The sequence below is a fragment of the Eptatretus burgeri genome, chromosome 15 (genome assembly GCF_056783735.1).
Source record: "Eptatretus burgeri isolate ZD-2024b chromosome 15, Ebu_testis_v1, whole genome shotgun sequence".
NCBI lineage: Eukaryota > Metazoa > Chordata > Myxini > Myxiniformes > Myxinidae > Eptatretus > Eptatretus burgeri.
Window position 1 is genome coordinate 59,588,594 of NC_140975.1, and position 23,291 is coordinate 59,611,884.

The 23,291-nt window shown below is 47.0% G+C and overlaps 1 protein-coding gene across 3 annotated transcripts in view; it reads left to right on the forward strand.

The window, feature by feature from the left end:
* Window positions 1–15,463, forward strand: part of ENGASE (endo-beta-N-acetylglucosaminidase) — a 39,053-nt gene extending 23,590 nt beyond the window's left edge. For 2 of the 3 annotated variants that reach the window (XM_085856209.1, XM_085856208.1), the window contains exons 10-14: window positions 1,395–1,813; window positions 11,519–11,700; window positions 11,902–12,001; window positions 12,104–12,215; window positions 12,786–15,463. In XM_085856209.1, coding sequence (XP_085712335.1) covers window positions 1,395–1,813; window positions 11,519–11,700; window positions 11,902–12,001; window positions 12,104–12,215; window positions 12,786–13,184 — 1,212 coding nt within the window. In that variant the 3' untranslated portion in view covers window positions 13,185–15,463. The remainder of the gene's footprint in view (window positions 1–1,394; window positions 1,814–11,518; window positions 11,701–11,901; window positions 12,002–12,103; window positions 12,216–12,785) is intronic. The other variant, XM_085856207.1, reaches the window with a different exon arrangement.
* Window positions 15,464–23,291: the final 7,828 nt, after the last annotated feature.

Here is a 23,291-nt window from a genome sequence, read left to right on the forward strand (position 1 = left end):
TCCGCCGTCAATACTGCTGGGTCACTTAAGTGAACCTGATATCCTATTCATTGTTGGTCAAAACGGATCAGACTCTACTGAACCACGATTGAATAAACTAAACTCGATCGACGTGCATGTAGAAATGCCAAAAAAATAAAATCGAAATTTTTTTGAAAAAAAAAGGTGCAAAATTCTGGGTTTTTTTTTTCTCTAACATTTTTGGGGGGGGGTTGGAAATCACTTAAAACATGTAGAAATGCAAAAAAAAAATCAAATATTTTTCGAATAAAATCGATTTTTTTTTGAAAAATTGCAAAAAGAAAAATTTTTCTCTAACAATTTTTTTTTTTTTTTTGTTGTTGGAAATCACTTAAAACATGTAGAAATGCAAAAACAAAAATTCAAATATTTTTTTCAAATAGGCCGCCATAGCAGCCATATTGGACTTTGGACCAAGTCTAAAATCTAATGGCATGATCCATGGACAATACCTAATCCCCCCACCAAGTTTTGTCGAAATCCGTCGAGGAGTTTTTCCGTAATACCGTTCACAAACAAACAAACAAACAAACAGACAGGGGTGAAAACAGTAACCTCCGTCCATCTTCGATGGCGGAGATTAATAACCGCTCGTCATACACGGTTGATGCTTACATCACCCAAAATGTCTTTGATAGGGTGGGAGTGACATGCGAATATTTCTGAGGGCTAAAAAAAAAATTCATGGGTTTCAGTTAAGTTAGTATTATGAGCTCACCTTGACTTTATTTAGTCAGGTGAGCTTATGCCGTCGAGCATTGTACGTAGGTGAGTGAGTGAGTCAGCGAGTCAGTCAGTCCGTAAACACTCAAGTCATCATCACTTGAACCAAACACATGATTTTGATGAAACTTGGCCATAAGCTGCCGAACAAAGGTTTATACACCGCATCGAAATCTGCTCATTAAAGGGGTCTGGGGGGGGGGGGTTGATTCCCTAAAATAGGTAATTCCACTCTTCTCCGAAACAACAAACAACTTTGATGAAACTTGACCACAACCTTCATGACCCGTGATGTACCAAAGTTTGTTCCAAACAACGAGGTGAGCTTGAACTTCAGATACAGGTGAGCTTCAGGACGTGTGGTCCTATTTTTATAATCGTAATATTGGGCACATTCCCTTTATTCAATCCGTCTTGACTGTCTTTATTTCAAAGTAACTATAACACATTAGTTTTATAGGATCTGTCATTTTGAAGAAATAAAAAGTCATGTGCATGTTTTATTCGTTCAAAATGTATTTTTTAAATCCAATTCTTTGCACGATGTTGTTTTGGCCTTTTGGCTAAGATCAAGTGTAGTCTGTGTTGCATTGTTGAAACTTTTTTTTTTATGCTATCCTGATCTCCAAACCCATCCGACCTTCACCCAGATTGAGAAACCAGGCCCTTGGCACAACCTCAGTGCCCAGCAAGTGCAGCCACTCTATGTTGATACCAGGCCAGAGGCTTTGGACAGGCCGAGCGACCGTAAAATACCCTGTGGTGAAATAGATGCCACAGAGGCCACGGATATTGTGGCCGGTGGGACAAGCCATCTGCTCGTTCAGATCCACGGTCCCGGGCCGACGGCAGATCGAGGTGCACGAGGAAAAGATCGGGATGACGACGATGCAGCCACAGAGTTGGAATCTACTTTCAGAAGTTTGAAAATGCCTGGGCCTGGCCAACACATTGAAAATGATGGCAGCTGGGTACGTCTACGGAGCTGCAGTGATGATGCCTTCACTGGCGGGTGCTCTTTACTTATGGAGGGTCAGCTTGGACGAGACACCAGACATCTCGCAGTGAAGTGAGGAAATAAACTTAATTGGTTTTATGACTCAACCATTGCTCTTGGTAGAGTTTTGCAGTTCAAATAAACCATTTTAAGACAACGAAATGCTACACTTTAATATTTTGTCTGAGTTACCATCTGCATGAATGCCACTTCACTAACGTTGGTGTCCTTTGTACTTTTACTTTAATTAAATTGACTGCAAAAAAAATTGAGACCAGTGATTTCCCCCCCCCCCCACAAAAAAAGCCGACACATGCACGGCCTGTTGAGCAGAGATGGCGGTTTACAACTGGACAGGAAAACATTTGTTTTATTTCCTTACTTTATGTTCTTGCTGTCTAATTTGCCTACATCATGGACATTGTCCCAGGATTGAAATTGGATTACACAGACTTTGAACACTTGCTGTGTAAAATGACGTCACAGGGCGTTGATAAAAATTTACATGATTTTTATGCCAATCATGATAAGAAATAATAGTACATGACGCTTCCTTTCAAAAACGACGTTTGTTTTGCATCACGGATTGATGAGGATCTACCAAGACCATAGATTGATTAAGTTGAGATTTGATGAAGGCTGAGCTGACCCAGTGTCCAGATCACAGATTTTATTATAGGATGGGTGATGATGCTATATACATATTGTTGCGGATTCGCGCCCGCCGGCGTGCGAGCGGCCACATAACTCGAATCGCGGCACGTCGCCCACCGGACGGACAATCTCGTCGTGACCCTCTCGGACTAACGCCGGGAACTAGTCACGGGTGGGCCTTTCGGCCTCACCACGATCGTGCCAATCGGCCCCCCGCGTGGGATAGGGTTGCTCGCCAAATTCGACCTACCTAAGTACCCACACGGAGGGTAGACCGGGCGATCGCACCTCGCCGCAGGTCGACTTCGGACACGGGCCACTTTAAGCGACCCGTTCCATATCGGGATAGCCGAGCGGTGTTATCGTCAACCTCGACGGTTCGATTAATTATTGGGCATATTTAGCCCACGACCAACCCTTTACGTGAAGTAAGATGGAGATTCAATAAAAGAAAAGACGAAGCGAAACGGGAAAAACAGTTCAACATAAAGCACATTTATTCCGCGGCAAATGGAAAGCACACATATACAATTACAATAATTATGCACCAAAAGCAAACGTAAAAGTAACACGACAATTCTGCACAAAAAGCAAATGCAGCAAAAGAAAAACACACTGCAGATCTACTACCGACTACCGAGCACACGGCAACACTTATACAGTTTTACTTCACAGACGGCGCCGACAACACATATACTCAAAGCAAAAGAAAAAGGGGCCACCCTCATCGACAAGGGGGCAGACGGGCCTGGGACCGAGACCGCGTCGAGCCTACCCGTCTGGTGATGAGCCGCAAAATGGCGGCGGCGCCCCGACTCCGCGGGCCTCGCTGGCACTGCCTGGAATGGGGTGGGAACGGGGCCCCCTTCTCACACTATCTCAGCGCGGGGGGAAACAGGAGGGGGTTGTTGATACTCGGGGGAATGAGGATATCTGGCTGGCTTGGGTCCCGCGACGAGCGACTCCACTGCGACCTCGGTCGCGTTACCGGCCTCCCCTCTCCGCAGCTCCCCGACTCTGACACGAGCGCAGACCTCCACAAAGATTCTTGGCTTCTCCAGCCTCTCCGGACCCCGACAGACACTCTCTCGACTGCTTTCGCCGCCGGCACAACTCTCCAACTCTTTCCTCTTCTCAACTCTTCAACTCTTCCCAACTGCCGCGATTCTTCAACTCTTCCCAACTGCCTCGATTCGCTCCGCGCTCGGCGCTTTATAGTTCGACAGGAGAAATCATATGCAGATTTTTGGATCAGGAATGGCTCGGGGGCGGAGCCACGCTCCCCATTGGACAGAGGAAAAGTGGGCGTGAATCATTCTTGATCCGCGAATCTGCATATAGCGATTATACTCCGACGCGCCTGGAGGCGGGGCCAAATCGCCCCACGCTCGCTGATAGGACGGAACAGAAGTGGGCGTGAATCATTCTTGATCCGATTTCTCGGAAAGGCTGATGTTTTTGCACCCGCTGCTCGGTGCGCGCCCTGTACGAGTCCAGGATCGGTGCCCACAAGCGGCGCGGGAATGGCAGTGATGCGATGGTTGCGAGAGCGAGATGTGACGGTAAGGGTCGTGGCTGTTGGCGTTGTTGTTGTGAAGCGGCGTTGCGGTTGATGGTTGTTGTGTGATGGCTGTTGAGACGTGGTTGGTGGTGGTTGTGGTGGTAGTAATGGCGGTTGGTCCAAAATAAAGATAGTAAAAGAAAAACGGCTATCTAAAAGGGTCGCAGCCCGAATGAATGACATTTATTCCCTCTAAACAACGGGTTTGGGCTAACTACACATATACTTACAGAGATATCTCACCTACGGGACCTGAATGGTGGTTTGCGAATTTCGTCAACCACAACACTACCCCCTCCCCTTTTTACAGACTCGTCCCGAGTCATCAAATTTTCGTGTGCCATCATGTGTAGTTTTCCCCTAGTACATTTTACCTACGGATCCCTGAGTGCGACATTCATGGTATTCGTGTCCCCAAAATAAATAACCTGAGGGCTGAGTAACTACCTAAACAAACCCACTCACACGGACGACCTAAATAAAATTGCCGGCGCTAAGACAGACATGCCGGGGGCGCACTCATATGTACAGTACATCTTAACCTTAACTTACAAATTTTACACTAAACCATGGCCCAGGATCAATGAACTCTGCAAAAAGAAAGCAGTCAGCAGGGAGCCAGGCTGCTCGCATGCAGTCTCTGGCTCAAACAATGCAGGTGACAGGGAACGTGGCCGGCTGCTCACACGCAGTCCAAGGCCTTCCCTTTTGAACTGAACGCAGTGAACCACAACGGTGCATGGGCTGCACAAATGCAGTCTCCGTGCCAGCTCAAGTGGCACACGCAATGAACACAACGAATGGATGGATGAATGGATGGACGCAAACACGGTGCACGGGCCGCCACTGCAGGCCCGTGTTGTAGCTGCCAACAGGGCAGTTCTCGCAACTTGCAAACTGTTGCTTTCTGATCCTGGCGCACATGGCAATGAACAGGGGGGGGGGGGCAAAGCAAAAATTGAACGGGGCTGGTGAACAGGGGCAGTGGGCATGTCATGGCAAAGGTGATCAGGCAAACACCGCCTGCAGAACAAGGCCGCTGCAGGCAAACACAGCCGGCAGATGAACTGGCCGGCACAGGCCTTGCAGAAAACAGCTGCAGACGATCCGGCCGGTACAGGCCTTGCAGCACAGCAGCTGCAGCCGATCCAGCCGGCACAGGCCTTGCAGCAAAACAACAGCTGCCGATGAAGCTGGCCAGCCTTCGCCGTTCAGTGGAGGTTGGTGGAGGGAGTGCGGTGGTGCTGGCCACTCGGAAGGCGGGCTCGGACCTACTCTACGGTCTCCCTCCCAACCTATCGCCTTTGCCTGTCACTGTCTATACCCACTCTCTTAATTTGTCAAACCCCAATTTAGCCCCAACTTATTTTTTTATTTTTACTTCCCCACTATAAATCGTCCCCTAACCCCCTGTACTGTCCTTGTTCGGCTAACCTATCCTGTCACCTAGCCTACTCCCAACCCCTACGTTCCCTTCCCGGAGGGGAACAAGGGAGAGCTAGCGTCCTGTGTCGAGGCCCAACGAAGCCTCAGAATGGCCTCCCCAGACTTCAGCGATCTAAACCAAAGTGGGTCCAGCGGCCCACAACAAGAGCGAGGGGATGGATGGTGCGGAGGGGTACACTTCCTATCTACCCTAACCATTTAACTGTTAAACTACCCCGGGGCTTTCAACAAGCGCCTCTCGCTTAAACTATTGGTTCTAACAACCCAGATTCCCGTCGCCTGTGTTGGTGTCCTTACAATTTCGGGCCTCGCCCCCCAATTTTCTCTCCGTGCCCTCACACGGTCTCATGGCTGGGACGCGTGGCTCCCCTTGGCAGGCACGACCCTCTGCCGAATCTCCCGCTATGGCACCCCCGGGCACTACACTGCCTCCGAGCCTACCAGCTCCCTAAACACCGGGGAGTGCCCCCCCATGGCACCTCCCCTGAAATGCACACGTGGCAGGCTGGCTTCCCAGGCCCTTTTCCGAGGGTCACCCGTGCCCACAACACTGCCCACGCGGCTAATGGCGCCCCGGGCCCCCGCACCAAGCAGGCGCACCCGTGCCCATTACGCTATCCCGGCCCCCCATGGGCCCTTGGCCTACCACGGCCGACGAGCTTGGTGCCCGGGGTACCCACTCAGCGATACTCACCTTTCGCAGCCACGCTCCCAGCCCGTCAACAGGGCTCCTGCACCCCTCCAAACGGGTTTCGAGCCTACTTTCCCACCAACAACAAAACGACCTCCATTTTTCAATTTGACTAACCCTCTAACTCACTCTACACTGACCCCGGGGTCCCCTGGGCGGGAGTCACTTCTCCCCCCAATCACTCATCGCACCATGCATTCCCCATTCGCTCCATACACACAGACCCGCTGGCCTCACTCACTCACCAAGCACATGCTTCCACTTCACTCACCAACAACTCTTCAACACACTCACCGCTGAACTCTGCCATCCTTCTAACTCGTGCTCCCACGTCGTCCCTTACACTACAGCACGTTCCTTTTAACACTACGTCGCTAAGCTACGTCCCCGCTACACATTCATTGTCTGTCTCTGTCTCCAAATATCCCAAAAATTATTTCCTCAACCTAAATCTCATCTAAATCCCTCTACCTAATCCATTCCACGGGCCCCATGAGGACTTACCCGAGCCGGTCTAGCTATGCTAACCCTTCCCCCTAACTAGTTTCCATCCTGTGCCCAAGTAAGGCGGTCTTCCACCCCTTGCCCGGGAATCCTGTGCACCCGAAAGTGAGGCTTGCTTTTTCTTTTCTTTTTTTTTTCACATGCGCAGCACCAGCGCGGCAACTCACAGCTCGCGCACTTTGCACCTGCCCGTGACGTCATGCAGCTGCACGTGTACCTCGTCCCTCCTTGGACGGTGCCATCCGGCAGGGATACCCCTCCTGCCGGATTCCAACCCCACGTGCAGCCATGACGTCACCGTGCGCATAAAAAAACACAAGCCCCACGTCTCGAGGGGTTCCCCACGCGAACACATGTGCTTTTGCCCGTTGGAGCTTAACACACACGATCGCGTGGAGAACCCGTCCGGTCCAAATCCGTAATCCTGCCTAAACTTTGTCCGTCCGCGGGATCGGCAAATCCACCGCGTGCGTTTCCGGACCGGGACTTCAATCTCGCAAGCGAGCACGTGGGGGCCTCGTGCGTTGCACAGCACGGACCTCGCGCTCGCTGCTGGGTGAACCCGGCACGGTTCCCGAAACAGCTACAGCCGCTACCCGGCTTTTGTCCCTCACATGTCGCCGTCGTAGTCTCCATTCCACCCATGCACACCTGCGTGTTACGATGCTCACACTCCACTCCATTACATTCGCCCCGGGAGACGCGGCTGCATGTTCACACATGCCGACCGACATCTCCCTCACATACAGCGACCTTGCACACGCTGTCTCTCTCACACTCACGGTCTCCCTTGCACTCGGCCGTTCACTCACGCATGCCATCTCCCTCGCACACGTGGCTCCACTCACACACGCGGGGGCACTCGCCCGCGGTGCCTCACTCATATTGGCCGTTTCACTCACACACACGGCGACACTCACACACGGTGCCTCATCCACACACGGCATGCTGGGAAGCACGCCCTTTGGCACACTTGCCACTACACCACTCACACACGCGGGGGCACTCGCCCGCGGTGTCTCACTCACACGCGGGGGAACTCGCCCGCGGTGTCTCACTCACACACGCGGGGGCACTCGCCCCGCGGTGTCTCATCCATACTGGCGGTTTCATCCACACACGGGGACGCACTCACACCTTGCACCACACACACAGGGACAACCACACTGGGGATTCGTGTCCCCACAAGGGTCTCCGGGGCCTCTATACCCCCCAAGCTCTCCGTGCACCCGTTCGCAGCACTCCTCCCCCCGAACTCGCTCGACACGACCGAACCCACCTGGTCGTGACTCGCTTCAAGGGGGCATACTCCCTCCCCTCATTCCTGGAGGAGGCCATCCAACTGCTCGCACCGGGTCTCCACCCAGTCCACCAGCTCACCCCCATTGTCCTCCACTACCTCCGTGTGTGTGTGTGTGCGTCTCTATCCCGTCTTCATCGTGTAGTCTTCCCTCTATCGTTCCCATCTCCCGTGTCTCTGCCAACTCAGTCACCTCTTCACCCTTTACCTCCCTTGTCTCAACTATTATTTCCGTCTCTTCCCTTGTTATCTCCCTTGTGCACGTCTCCGTCACCCCAATTAGTTTTTCCCTCTCGGTCACCGTCACTTTTTCCGTCACGACCCTCGCCCAACACGTCTCCCGAATTACTTTGTCACCCGCCTCCACCGCGGGCCTGACAGCCGTTGCACTCCCTCCCAGCTCGTTCGCCCCCACACGTGGCGTCGCCATTTTAAACTCCCTGGTAACGGCCTTCATGCCCGCCTGCAGGCTTCGGCCCATGTTCTGCGTCTCACCCCGCAGCTCTTTCATTTCTTCCTTCATTTTGAGTGCGTTTGTTTCCATATTTTCGTTCATGCCTTTTATTTCGTTTTTCATTTCATTTGTGTTTGCATCCATTTTCGTTTTCACTTCGTTCATTTGCTTGTTCATGCCTTTTATTTCGTTTTTCATTTCATTTGTGTTTGTATCCATCCTCGCTGTCATTGCCGCCAGCATGGCGCATAGCTGGGCCATGTCGGGTGCGCTTGGGTGAGCCGATTCGGCAAGGATCGGGGGGTTTTGGTGGAGAGGGGGAGGGGAGGTGTCATACACCGCGGCCGCCGCCGCACCTATTTCGGGCTCTGGGTTCAGTTGGGGGAGTTCGTGTTCCTGCACAACCAACATTTCCTGCACGGGGTTTTCATCCTGGACCATGGATTCTACACATTCTAAATCCATTTCTAATACCCCCGGCTCCCGCTCACCTTGAGACGCCATCTTATTTCTCGTAAAGGGTTAATTTGAATCGCTCGTAATTTGGAGGGAATCGGGGGTCGCTCCTCTCACCCCTGGACGGATTCCCGTGAATTTAGCTGGAGACAGGAGAGCCCGTTGTCCCGTTCTCCGACACCAGTGTCGCGAGGAGGGGGATGAGTTTGTATCCCACTCCTGACACCAGTGTTGCGGATTCGCGCCCGCCGGCGTGCGAGCGGCCACATAACTTGAATCGCGGCACGTCGCCCACCGGACGGACAATCCCGTCGTGACCCTCTCGGACTAACGCCGGGAACTAGTCACGGGTGGGCCTTTCGGCCTCACCACGATCGTGCCAATCGGCCCCCCGCGTGGGATAGGGTTGCTCGCCAAATTCAACCTACCTAAGTACCCAAACGGAGGGTAGACCGGGCGATCGCACCTCGCCGCAGGTCGACTTCGGACACGGGCCACTTTAAGCGACCCTTTCCGTACTATCGGGATAACCGAGCGGTGTTATCGTCAACCTCGACGGTTCGATTAATTATTGGGCGTATTTAGCCCACGACCAACCCTTTACGTGAAGTAAGATGGAGATTCAATAAAAGAAAAGACGAAGCGAAACGGGAAAAACAGTTCAACATAAAGCACATTTATTCCGCGGCAAATGGAAAGCACACATATACAATTACAATAATTATGCACCAAAAGCAAATGTAAAAGTAACACGACAATTCTGCACAAAAAGCAAATGCAACAAAAGAAAAACACACTGCAGATCTACTACCGACTACCGAGCACACGGCAACACTTATACAGTTTTACTTCACAGACGGCGCCGACAACACATATACTCAAAGCAAAAGAAAAAGGGGCCACCCTCATCGACAAAGGGGCAGATGGGCCTGGGGCCGAGACCGCGTCGAGCCTACCCGTCTGGTGATGAGCCGCAAAATGGCGGCGGCGCCCCGACTCCGCGGGCCTCACTGGCACTGCCTGGAATGGGGTGGGAACGGGGCCCTCTTCTCACACTATCTCAGCGCGGGGGGAAACAGGAGGGGGTTGTTGATGCTCGGGGGAATGAGGATATCTGGCTGGCTTGGGTCCCGCGACGAGCGACTCCACTGCGACCTCGGTCGCGTTACCGGCCTCCCCTCTCCGCAGCTCCCCGACTCTGACACGAGCGCAGACCTCCACAAAGATTCTTGGCTTCTCCAGCCTCTCCGGACCCCGACATACACTCTCTCGACTGCTTTCGCCGCCGCCACAACTCTCCAACTCTTTCCTCTTCTCAACTCTTCAACTCTTCCCAACTCAACTGCCTCGATTCTTCAACTCTTCCCAACTGCCTCGATTCTTCAACTCTTCCCAACTGCCTCGATTCGCTCCGCGCTCGGCGCTTTATAGTTCGACAGGAGAAATCATATGCAGATTTTTGGATCAGGAATGGCTCGGGGGCGGAGCCACGCTACCATTGGACAGAGGAAAAGTGGGCGTGAATCATTCTTGATCCGCGAATCTGCATATAGCGATTATACTCCGACGCGCCTGGAGGCGGGGCCAAATCGCCCCACGCTCGCTGATAGGACGGAACAGAAGTGGGCGTGAATCATTCTTGATCCGATTTCTCGGAAAGGCTGGTGTTTTTTGCACCCGCTGCTCGGTGCGCGCCCTGTACGAGTCCAGGATCGGTGCCCACAAGCGGCGCGGGAATGGCGGTGATGCGATGGTTGCGAGAGCGAGATGTGACGGTTAAGGTCGTGGCTGTTGGCGTTGTTGTTGTTGTTGTGAAGCGGCGTTGTGGTTGGTGGTTGTTGTGTGATGGCTGTTGAGACGTGGTTGGTGGTGGTTGTGGTGGTAGTAATGGCGGTTGGTCCAAAATAAAGATAGTAAAAGAAAAACGGCTATCCTGAAGGGTCGCAGCCCGAATGAATGACATTTATTCCCTCTAAACAACGGGTTTGGGCCTAACTACACATATACTTACAGAGATATCTCACCTACGGGACCTGAATGGTGGTTTGCGAATTTCGTCAACCACAACAATATTATAGGATGATGCCATACATGTGCACATCATTTTGTTTCGCGTTGCGATCAAAGATGCCCGACTGGCGGCCATTTTAGTTGTAAATAAAACCCGATGTCGAACACGTCCTCAACCATTTCTTGGACATGCATTTACCGATGTTCAAACTCTGCACACAGATAACGAATGATGACTTACACAAGGATGTCATTTTTACTCGACATCAGATCCAAGATCGCCGACTGGCGGCCATTTTGTTACTTAAATGTGTCTCTAACCATTTCTCAGACATGCCTGGTCAGATTTTGTTCAAACTTGGCACAAGTACAGTACATGATGGCTTACACGTGCACCTCACTTTATTTTGTGATCTGATCAAAGATGGCCGATTGGTAGACTGGTGGCCATTCTAGTTGCACATAAATATGGCCTTGCCCTTTAACTCCATACATCAAAATTACTCAAACATTGGGGGCTATGACATTTTGTCTTTTTTTACTTGTTTATATTTGTACATGCAATCATAAATGTGTGCACAAGGTGTGGATATTTTAGGATCGATCAAAGCTACTACCTCTTTGAGGGAATTTGTAGATGATGCATCTCTCCCCTACCCCACCCCATCTTCCTTTATACCAAAATATCCCAAATGTCCAAGTGCTCTTCCCACCCCACTCAACCTTTCAATCAGGATATTGCGGTTGTCTGTTCCTGCTCCTGACACGACATTGCTGACTTATGTCTACAAAGTCGACCAGGGGACTGGGGTCACACTGGGCTTGAACGTCACAACCTTGGATGATGACATTTGTCGACTGGAAAGCGTATTCACAGTGCAAGGTCAGGCCCAGGCTGCTGTTGATGTAAACCTCAATGTGGTTTTACAGCTGTCTTTTCTCTTCTTGAGTTGGCTTAATTGGAAGAGTGTATGCTGTTCATGAGCTCGTAAAGTTGATGCAGAAGGCTGACTTCGCCATCGCTATTTGACAAGTTCAGGATGCATTTTGTTTTAGTGACCATTTTATGTGTACATGCATCCAGGTGGCACACACTGGCCAGCATCCTTGGATGAAGGAGATAAGATTGGCCATGACCTGCTGGAAAAGTGTGGCGGGAAGTTTGGAAACAATTGGACGCTCAGGTTGGGGGAATAAATCCATGGACTTGTCTGAAAAAAACCTTACTTCATTGCCAATATTCTGAAAACTTCGCAAGATATAAAGGGGTGCTTTGTGTCTTGCAGGTGTTATCGGCTCCGGGTTCAAAATTGTACACTGCAGGACATCTTTCTAACAGCCAATAAGGAACAAGGCAGTCACAGAGGCAGCTTCCGCTTCCGGGTTGGGGAACTTAAGGTGATGAGCACACGTCTGTTGACACCAGTGGCTTGGTTTTTAGCTAAAGACACCCATAGCTGTGAGTAACTTGTAGAGAGAGCTTTTCACCAGATGAGGACTTTGTCCTCTACCCTCCATTTACCCCCATCCCCTCCTCCTTCCTTTACTCTTCCCCACTTCTTTGCTTACATCATATGTAGAGAGTAGCAGAGGGGAAAGAAAAAGTAGAAGACGAGGAAACTTTTTGTGTGGAAACCGATTCACACCAATGATGTTTGAGTTGGAAATATAAAATTGATTCACCCACTGCACATTTGCTGCAACGATGTAGTTCTTGATTGCACTTTGAAAGTTGCTTCCCGAGTACTGTATTTGTAAAGCCATGGTGGTAGGTTTATGATTAACCCTGTCGCTGAATGAACTGTCACTAGCAATTGTGGCCTTCTTCAGCGAAAAGCTGTGACGTTATTAACAATCATGGCTAGCAAAGTGCAAACATTCTTTGGAGTCTTATAAACAGTTTTTCTCTTAACATTATCAATACTTCAGCGCTGTGTTAAAAACAACAAATTGTTTTCCCCCGACCAGGTGCTGAATGCAGAATCGCTGATGGAGCCTTTGCCCTCGATATCACATGTGAACGCGTGGGACGTATCATGGAGCGAGGAACGGGTGCAAGGCTTTCCTCCACGGCTGCTCCTTTCCGCCAAGCTGCACTGGTCTCTCGGTCGGGAAGCCGTCTCTTGCTTCCGTGTTCTCTGCCGTGCTGGAGAGAGCCCTCCGACTCTGCTGGGCCATGCCTACGCTCCTGCGTTCCACGTGCTCGATCTCGAGGTGCCGATGCCAGCCTCGTCAAACTCATTGATGCTGGAGTTCTTGGTGCAGCCAGTTTCTCTCGAGGGGTTTGTCGGTTCTCTTGACGGTGCTGTGCGCTACACCTTGGATTACTGCAGCCCAAGCCAAAATGCGTGCATTATACAAGGCTAGGACTTGTTTGGGTTCAGGTTGGGCTGGCAGGATGGCCTAATGGGTATGCATACTCGCCTCTGAGCCTTCTTGCCTCCGTTGGAAATTCGATCCAGCTACAAACTGTCACTCCTCTCTGTCACTCCTCTCTGTCACTCCTCTCTGTCACTCCTCTCTGTCACTCCTCTCTGTCACTCCTCTCTGTCACTCCTCTCTGTCACTCCTCTCTGTCACTCCTCTCTGTCACTCCTCTCTGTCACTCCTCTCTGTCACTCCTCTCTGTCACTCCTCTCTGTCACTCCTCTCTGTCACTCCTCTCTGTCACTTTCTCTCTGTCACTTTCTCTCTCACTCTCTCTCTCTCTCTCTCTCTCTCTCTCTCTCGCCAAAGTCGAGTCATCAATGTGTGTGCCTTCCCTCGGATGGACATTAAACGGGCGTCCCGTCTGCCAGTTTTAGTCGGTAGATGTTAAAGATCCCACGGTGTTCTTTGCGAAGAGTAGGCAAGCAATGCCTGCACCCTGAACAAATTACATATTCCTGCTCTGACCTACAGAGGGTATCGCATCGGCAGCACAGCCACGTCCCCCTCAGCCAATGATGTGCCGCATGCAAAAGATGAAGTGTTCGGGGTGGGTTCTTCCGGTGGCATTTCTTTTATTATCGTTCCAAATGTATATTTCTCATAGTAAACTAAAAATTGAGATTTTTTTATGTACTATGCATGTAAAAGTTAGTGTTATTGTGCTGTGTGTCTGTCATCCCTTTGCTTTGTACCTCGACTCTGCCCCTTTTCTCACTTCCGTGAACGGTGGTGTCATTTCAGTTTAATACAAACCTTAATGCATGACGTGTTGCTTTAAAGAGGAACATACATTGGCTAAAAAAGAGAAGACATTTAAGGTTTTCAGTTTCGTTTCATCTCCAGTGCAGTGGACAAGGGACGGGCATGTATGCATAATTGAGTATAATGCCTGAATCGTGGGTTGTATCCCCTGGAAACCGATAATTGTATTTTCTCATCGGAGGTGAATGTTAACACAGGACCCCTCTGAGCCGGAGATCTTATCATGGCCTCTGCGGATCCCAGAATGATGTTTAAATTTACTACACTGTGTTCAATTAACATTACGATTACTACGTTTTCCAAAGGATCACCCTGATGAAGCCGAACCTGGTGGTGTTCATGCGGGAAGGCAGGAAAACGCTTCTCATAATTAAAACGGGGGTTTATTTCCAAAGTATTTAATAGAAGAGGGGAGACGAGATGCTCAATAAACGGGACAGATCTGGCAGTCAAAGGACGCAAGAAAAGGGAAAGGAGGAACATGCAATCTTGTATTCAATAAAAAATAAGGCCGAACTTTCTAATGTTACCGACAAATACCAGATTCACACAAAGAACAAAGGGGTAGGTGAGGACTTGTGCAGGCACACGCTGATTATGGTTACAGGATGATGTGGCACAAGGCGAAGTGTGGCTCGGTCCGTGAAGAAATGGGAAAAAAAGGCATGATGATGGAGGACGATGTCCTCCCGACTCCACTCACAGCCCTGGCGAGCGACGGAAGCAGAGAGAGATAGAGATGGAGATTTTACTCTCTTCAAGGTCCACTTTCAACTACTGTGCACAGTCTGTCCACGGTCTTTGTAAACGCTGGGCTCACCTTCATAGAGAAGGGGGGATCCCATTATTGGCCACCTGCTGGTGTGGGTGCCATGTTCATTTTGGACACTTCCCAGGTAGTGAAGCATCAAAGGCCAGTGCTCTGCATCCACTCTCGCCGCCATGGCCCGTGGTGCACTGGCCAAACATTTTGTGATGTTTCCATGATGGTGTTGTGCTTTCTGTTTGCCTTTATGCCCAAGTCCTCCACCTGGACCCACCTTAAACAGGAGGTTTTACATGATATCATCTTATTCGATCTGATTTAAGGTTTTCACTCATGGCCTCCTTGATGTATGTTTTGCAAGACGACTTACTTCTGATAAATATCCAGTTACAAGGGGATCGCGTGGTCCATGATAAAGTCTTTATGCAATCTATCTATGAACCCCCCCCCTCCCCTCCCCTCCCTTCCACGTCACAGTATGTTTACCCTTAAAGGAATTGAGGTGTGGCTGATGTTTGAAGCCTTGGGCTATCAATGGAGCAAAATAAGGAAATGTGGGTGGGTGGAAGGTTAATTATATGTTTATATAAAGATTCCCTCACTAATATGAATATACAGTCATGATTTGATTGTTTGAACCCAGTAAGTTGTGCAGCAATCAAATAAATGATAGATATGGTCTCTTCAAGACACTTGTTTCAAAGCAGATCACAAAGTGAATTATTTAATGATGTCTTTGAACGTTCTTCATTATTATTTTTTTTAGGTTGAAATGAAAACCCAACTGCGTTTCAATCCTGTAAAGTGAAAAAAAAAATCACATTTCAAAAGTCTGTGGAAATGATTACATTGGAATTTCACATCCGAACATCCATGGGATCAAACGTTTAACTAGAAGGGCACTCGGTAGAATGTGCATCTCCGCCACGCAATGCATGATCCAGTATAACATATCGAACCCAATGAATTTTTGACATATCGTTCCATGTATCGTTTGAGGCCCCATCTCTCAATGGTGAAGAATCTCCTTTAAAATTCTAGTAGTCGGACCCGGATCCGGATCTTTACCAAAATCTAATGAGTTCGTCCTTATTACACACCCAACCTGTCCAGTAAATTTCATCCAAATCCGTCCACAACTTTTTGAGACATCCTACACACAACCAAACAAGATGCATGGCTAAACACGATACTTGCAAAATTCCTCCCCCCTTCCCCCTGCCCCCCCACCCCCAAAACCCCCATTAACGTTATAATTGAGGATCTTGATCAAAGGCCAATCGGATAAAAATTGATGATTTTTCAGTTGAAATTTGATTTTAGAAGTTTGACCTTTTCACCTTAAAAATACTTTCCCAATTCAGTGATCCCAATATGCAAATCATATTCAACTTTCCAGTTAATGGGATGAAAAATGACGATTTTATAAATCTGTCCTCAAGATGACCTGATCAAGTGTTATCCTCTAGTATAACCTTTGACCTCAAAATAAATAAGCTTCTCAGTTGTGACGACCTCTACAGCATGGTAAAGTTTCTTTATCGGTTTAAAATTGTGACCTGGAGGTAATTAATTGAGACAAATAGACAGACAGACAGAATAACAAAGTCGACCGACAAATATACAGCACTTGAAAAAAATCTTCAATTTGTCCATTCTTCGATTTTGCAAGGACGTAACACACAAACAAACAAGAAAGATGTCGTGCAGAGCACGATACTTCCAGGATCCATAAGAACAAATTTGACCTCAAAAATAATTGGTGGTTGAAGTCATTTATATGACATGCAAAGTGAAAATCCTCTTCAAATTTCAAATCAATCGGATGAAAATTGAGGATTTTAGAAACTTCATTCACTTAAGTTGTTGACCTTTGGCCTATGTTGACCTCAATAATAGGTGGTTGAATTCAATGAGGTGATATGAAAATCCTGTTCAAATTTAAAGTCAATCGGATGAAAATTGAGGATTTTAGAAGATTTGATAAAAGTTGTTCACCTTTTGCTTATGTTGACCTTTTGACCTCAAAAATAATGGGCTTCTTGCTTATGACAAACTCTCCCAGGTGGTGGAGTTTCGTGAAGAATCGGTTAAAAAAAGGTGTCATGTCGGCAGTTGATAGATAGACAAACAAACACAATAACAACAAAAAGTCGTTGTGCAGAGCACGATACTTGCAAAATACACCCCCCCTCTCCAAAGGTTGCCATGGATACATCAAATTGTCCATTTCATTAAGATTAAAATTGACAATCTTAATCAAAGTTCAGGTCAATCGGAAGAAAATTGATTATTTTTCAGATTGAAGTTGATGATTTTCGAAGTTTGACCTTTGATCTCAAAAATAGTTGGCTTCCCAATTTAGTGATAGACTTTGCAAATCCTGTTCAACTTTCAAGTTAATAGGATGTAAGTTGATGATTTTTCAGTTGAAAGTTGATTTTAGAAGTTTAACCTTGAGTTGACCTTTTGACCTCAAAAAAAAAACAAACTTGTTTTCCCAATCCAATGATGCAATATGCAAATCTTGTTCAACTTTTAAGTTAATCGGATAAAAAATGACGATTTTAGAAATTTGACCTCAAGATGACCTTTGACCTCAAAATCAATGGGCTTCTCAGTTGAGACTACCACTACTACTTCGTAAAGTTTCATGACGATCGGTTTAGAATTGTGACCTGTTTGCAATAAACAAACAAACAGAACAACAACATCGACCGAACCAATATATTTGATAAAATCTTCAATTTTGCGAGAGAGAGAAAGTGAGAGTGAGAGAGAGAGAGAGAGAGTATGGTGTGAAAACACAATCTCCTTCACCTTCAGTGATGGAGGTAAAAATGAGGGCAAATCACCTGGACTCACCTGGTAGAACCAGGGAACCACTGATAAGCATCGATAATCCACAGAATATGTCAAACGGCTGATGGTTTGAACAAACCACGATGCAGAGACGATTCCCACCAAGTGGATGCGGACACGATTCCCACCAAGTCGATGCGGACACGATTCCCACCAAGTCGATGCGGACACGATTCCCACCAAGTGGATGCGGACACGATTCCCACCAAGTCGATGCGGACACGATTCCCACCAAGTCGATGCGGACACGATTCCCACCAAGTGGATGCGGAGACGATTCCCACCAAGTGGATGCGGAGACGATTCCCACCAAGTGGATGCGGAGACGATTCCCACCAAGTGGATGCGGACACGATTCCCACCAAGTGGATGCGGACACGATTCCCACCAAGTGGATGCGGACACGATTCCCACCAAGTCGATGCGGACACGATTCCCACCAAGTCGATGTGGAGAGGATTCCCACCAAGTGGATGCGGACACGATTCCCACCAAGTGGATGCGGACACGATTCCCACCAAGTGGATGCGGACACGATTCCCACCAAGTGGATGCGGACACGATTCCCACCAAGTGGATGCGGACACGATTCCCACCAAGTCGATGCGGACACGATTCCCACCAAGTGGATGCGGACACGATTCCCACCAAGTCGATGCGGACACGATTCCCACCAAGTCACATCTTAATGGGGTGAATACTTTTTGAGAAGTCAACAGTGGCGATCCTGGAATCGTAATGACCTTTGACCTACTTCACACACTATGTTTTTTTGATGGGATTTGCAAGAGGCATCAGGAGAACTTGGTTCTCAGAAGTTCTACATCGTTTGGTGAAAATTGGATGATTACTTTTTGGCGTCACAGGTGATGAAGGTTGTGGTCAAGTTTCATCAAAATCGTGAGTGTAGTTTCGGAGTAGATCTGAGTGTTTCCATACCGACTGGCTGATGGATAACGCAAGGTGCTCACACCTCACCTAAAATAATTTTTTCCAGGTGAGCGAATAATACAAGTTTCCTAACAAGGAACTTCGATGCAAGAGGAGGTCATTCGGCCCATCCGATTCTGTGCTGTGATGACCAACCTATGGATGCTTGTCCGTGCTCTCTCCTTTCAAATGCTGATTGTCAAGCATGGAAGCAGCATGTACCCTTTTTGAGTCTTTGATGGGACTCGACCTGAGTTCCAACCTTCAACCTCCCACACTCAGAGCGGACGTTCGAACCAGTATGCTCCCAACGTTCCTCAGCCTCGATGAGATAAGGCTTGTGGTCGAAGGTAAAAATCAGTGTGACTAATGTCCAAGGTAAAGCACCTGGTGTCCTGCCATCTCGCTCCCCCCTGCCCCTCCCCCCCAAAGCGATTATTGAGATCAACTCGTTTGATTTGCCTTCGAATCACTTAATCGATTGCATGAATGGTGGTCATGTGGTTGATGCGATGCCTGCGTGCACTTCTTTACCTCCGCCACCGAAGGTGGAAGGGAGGGTATATGCTTTCAACCCTGTCTGTCTGTCTGTCTGTCTGTCTGTCTGTTTGGATGCAGGATATCGCAAAACGTTGTGGACGGATTCGGATGAAATTTGGTGAGCAGGTTGGGTGTGTGACAAGGACGAACTGATTCGATTTTGGTGAAGACCAGAATCCGGATCCAATATTACCTCTGCTCACCGATGATGGACGGAAGTTGTTTTCACACCTGCATGTCTATCTGTCTGTTTGTGTATTGTCTGTCTGGCGAAAATCAATGATTTTGCGAGTATATTGGTTCGTCGATTTTGTTATTCTGTCTGTCTGTTTGTCGATCGCTTACAAGTCACAATTTAAAACCAATCATCATGAAACTTTACCAAGCTGTAGAGGCAGTCTGAACTGAGAAGCCGATTGATTTTGGGGTCAAAAGGTCAACATAGGCTAAAAGGTCAACATAGGCCGAATTTCTCAAATTGTTAATTTTCATCCGATTGACTTGAAATTTGAAGAGCATTTCTATTTCAGGTCACTGAATTCAACTAGCCAATTATTTTGGAGGTCAACATAGGCCAAAAGGTCGACATAGGCTGAATTTCTAAAATTGTCAATTTTCATCTGAATGACTTGAAATTGGAAAATCATTTGCATATCACGTCACTGAATTCAACCACCTATTAAGTTTGAGGTCGCTGTAGGCCAAAAGGTCAACATAGACCAAAAGGTCAACATAGACCAAAAAGTAAACATTCGCAGAATTTCTAAAATCCTCAATTTTAATCCGATCAACTTGAAAGTTAAGGAGCATTTGCATATCACGTCACTGAATTCAACCACCGATTAATTTTGATGGAAACATAGGCCAAAAGGTCAAAATAGGCCAATTTGGGCCAAATTTTGTAAAATTCCCAAATTTTCAACCAATTGACTTGAAATTTGAAAAGGATTTACACATCTGGTCAGTGAATTCAACCACCTATTAATTTTGAGGTCAACATAGACAAATTCCTCCTTTCCTCTTTGTGTATACAGTCATTTCCCTTGAATCATGAATATTGTTGTGGGTTACCGCCGCGTTCGACGTGCGGACGACCGTTGCAGCCAAATCGTGGTCATACGTCCACTGAAGGCTGCAATCCAGTCGTGACTTTCTGGATCAACGCCGAAATCCAGTGACGGATGCCTTAACGCATCATAAACTAGAGGGGGAGCACTCGGTGGAGTGCAAAACCTCCGCCACCAATACTGCTGGGTCACTTAAGTGAACCTGATATCCTATTAATTGTAGGTCATAACGGATCAGACTCTACTGAACCACGATTGAATAAACTAAACGAGATTGACGCGCATGGAGAAATGCCAAAAAAAAAAAAAAAATCAACATTTTTTTGAAAAAAAAAGGTGCAAAATGTTTTTTTTTTCCTCTAACAATTTTTTTTTGGGGAGGGGGGTTGGAAATCACTTAAAACATGTAGAAATGCAAAAAAACAAATTAAAATATTTTTCAAATAAAATCGAAATTTTTTTTGAAAAAAATTTGCAAAATTTTCTGTTTTTTTTTTTTCTCCAACAAATTTCTTTTTTGTGGTTGGAAATCACTTAAAATATGTAGAAATGCAAAAAAAAAATTTTTTTTCAAAATGGCCGCCATGGCGGCCATATTGAACTTTGGACTAAGTCCAAAATCTAATGGCACGATCCTTGGACCATACCAAATCCCCCCACCAAGTTTCGTCGAAATCCATCCAGGAGTTTTTCCGTAATTCTGTTCACAAACAAACAGACAAACAGACAGGGGTGAAAACAGTAACCTCCGTCCATCTTCGATGGCGGAGGTTAATTAGCCAATTATTCTGTCCACGCGCTACAGGGTCGATCGCCGAATTATCGATTTTACTAATAATTTGCACGGACAGAAATACCAGGAGTTTATACCTCGACGGGACCTGCATGAAAACGAGCCGCTTCAAGCGGCTCGTTCCGTATGCGAAGCCGAGCGGTTATAAATCGCCAAATCCCGTCGGACCAAATGATCACTTTTATCGGCCTTAAAAGCCAGTTAATATCCCGAGCACACCATGGCAGTCAATACAGGAAGGGACGCAACGAGCAGGTTCACGTTCAACAATGGGGGATTTGTTTTCATACGGTATGCAATGAATGGGGGGATATGGGGAAAAACACACGAGCAAAAAGCCTCCAGCCGAGTTCTATCAGAATGCAAGTCAGTAGGGTAAGAATACTGATTCTGGCTCACTTTTCCCCATGTAAATGAATGGGGGATTTTCAGCGATTCATATTTTTTTTCCCTAAAAATAAATCCCCTTTTTATCCCAAGGTATATTTATTTGTCTCCCCTTTTAACTTGGAGGTTGAACCTCATTGAATTGAACAGCTCACTCATTGAACCTATAAAGATTTGTTCATTCTCAAATTCCTTCAATAGTTTAATTTTCTTTGCACAATAATCCCCATCTAAAATATTGACAAACAAAACATTTGAATCTTTATATTTTTTAAGATACCCCATTTGTGTCATTACGAAATGATAAACTTCTCTTAATGCTCTTGTTTGACCACCTCCTGAGCCACAGGTTATTTTTTGTTAAGCCCCGCCCACTTTTCTTTAAGCCCCGCCCACTTTTCCTAAGCCCCGCCCACTTTTGCTAAGCTCCGCCCACTTTTCATGAGGTATTTTTTCTAAGCCACGCCCACTTTTCCTAAGCCCCGCCCACTTTTGCTATGCTCCGCCCACTTTTCATAAGGTATTATTTCTAAGCCACGCCCACTTTTCCTAAGCTCCGCCTACTTTTGCTAAGCCCCGCCCACTCTTACATCATTTCCAGTTCATCTCTGACTCACAAAGAAATCACTAGAAAATTACAGGATGTTATGGTTTTGAAAAATTTCCCAATGAAGGCTTGCCTCGGCTTGCCCAGGGAATTTCCAAAGGAAACCACACCCACCAGTCTTTCTCTATAAAAGCTTCAAACCCAGGCTCCATTTTAAACATTTGTTTTTGCTGGCAATGGTGTTTTGTGTGCTTGTCTCGAACTCTCTGTCTTCTATGGAACTAAACCTTCAAGTTGATGAACTGGATTCAAACCTCTTATCTATTGAGGTAAGATTTTTTATTTTCCTATTTTCAAACTTTGATTGAAGCATACTCATTTAATAATTAAATAACTTAATTAATACATTATTATTTTCTCTCACAGGAAATTGTGTCTGAAATACGAAATGAAAATACTGCTTTTGCTACAACTTGGGGCGAAATTGTTGGCTTGGTTGAAGACCTTATGAGCGACCAAGACCCACAGAACGAGTTTGTCCTTGATGACCCAACCAAAGAGTTATACCTTGGAGACCAGCAAAATCCTGAAAAAGAGTTTTACAGCAATAGTACTCATTGTGAGTTATCAAGACAATACCCACTGAACAAGTTATACGTTGATGAGCCAGAATACAAGTTTTACCTTGGAGACTCACAAATTTTGAAAAAATCAGTAAATGAGTTCTGCCTTGATGGTTTAAATAACTACCTTGGAGACTCAGGAAAAGGGTTCTGCCAAGATGGTTCTAAATATGGGGTCTACCTTGGAGACTCACAAATTTTGAAAAAATCAGTAAATGAGTTCTGCCTTGATGGTTTAAATAACTACCTTGGAGACTCAGGAAAAGGGTTCTGCCAAGATGGTTCTAAATATGGGGCCTACCTTGGAGACTCACAAATTTTAGAAAAATCAGTAAATGAGTTCTGCCTTGATGGTTTAAATAACTACCTTGGAGACTCAGGAAAAGGGTTCTGCCAAGATGGTTCTAAATATGGGTCCTACCTTGGAGACTCACAAATTTTGAAAAAATCAGTAAATGAGTTATCCTTAAGAGACTTTGTAAGTTGGTTTTACTTTGAATACTTGAAATGTGGGTTCTGGATTGATAACTCACAATGTGATACATATCTTGGAAACTCAACGGGAATGTGGTTATACCTTGAAGACTTGGAAAGTTGGGTTTATGTTGGACACTTGAAACTTTTTTGGGGGCTTTTATTTATTTATTTATTTATTTATTATTATTATTATTTTATTTATTTATATTTTGGAGACTTTTGGAGTTGCTATCACTCTTTGGGATCTAAACCTATCGATGTAGTTCTTTGTCGGATGGTGCTTGATGGGA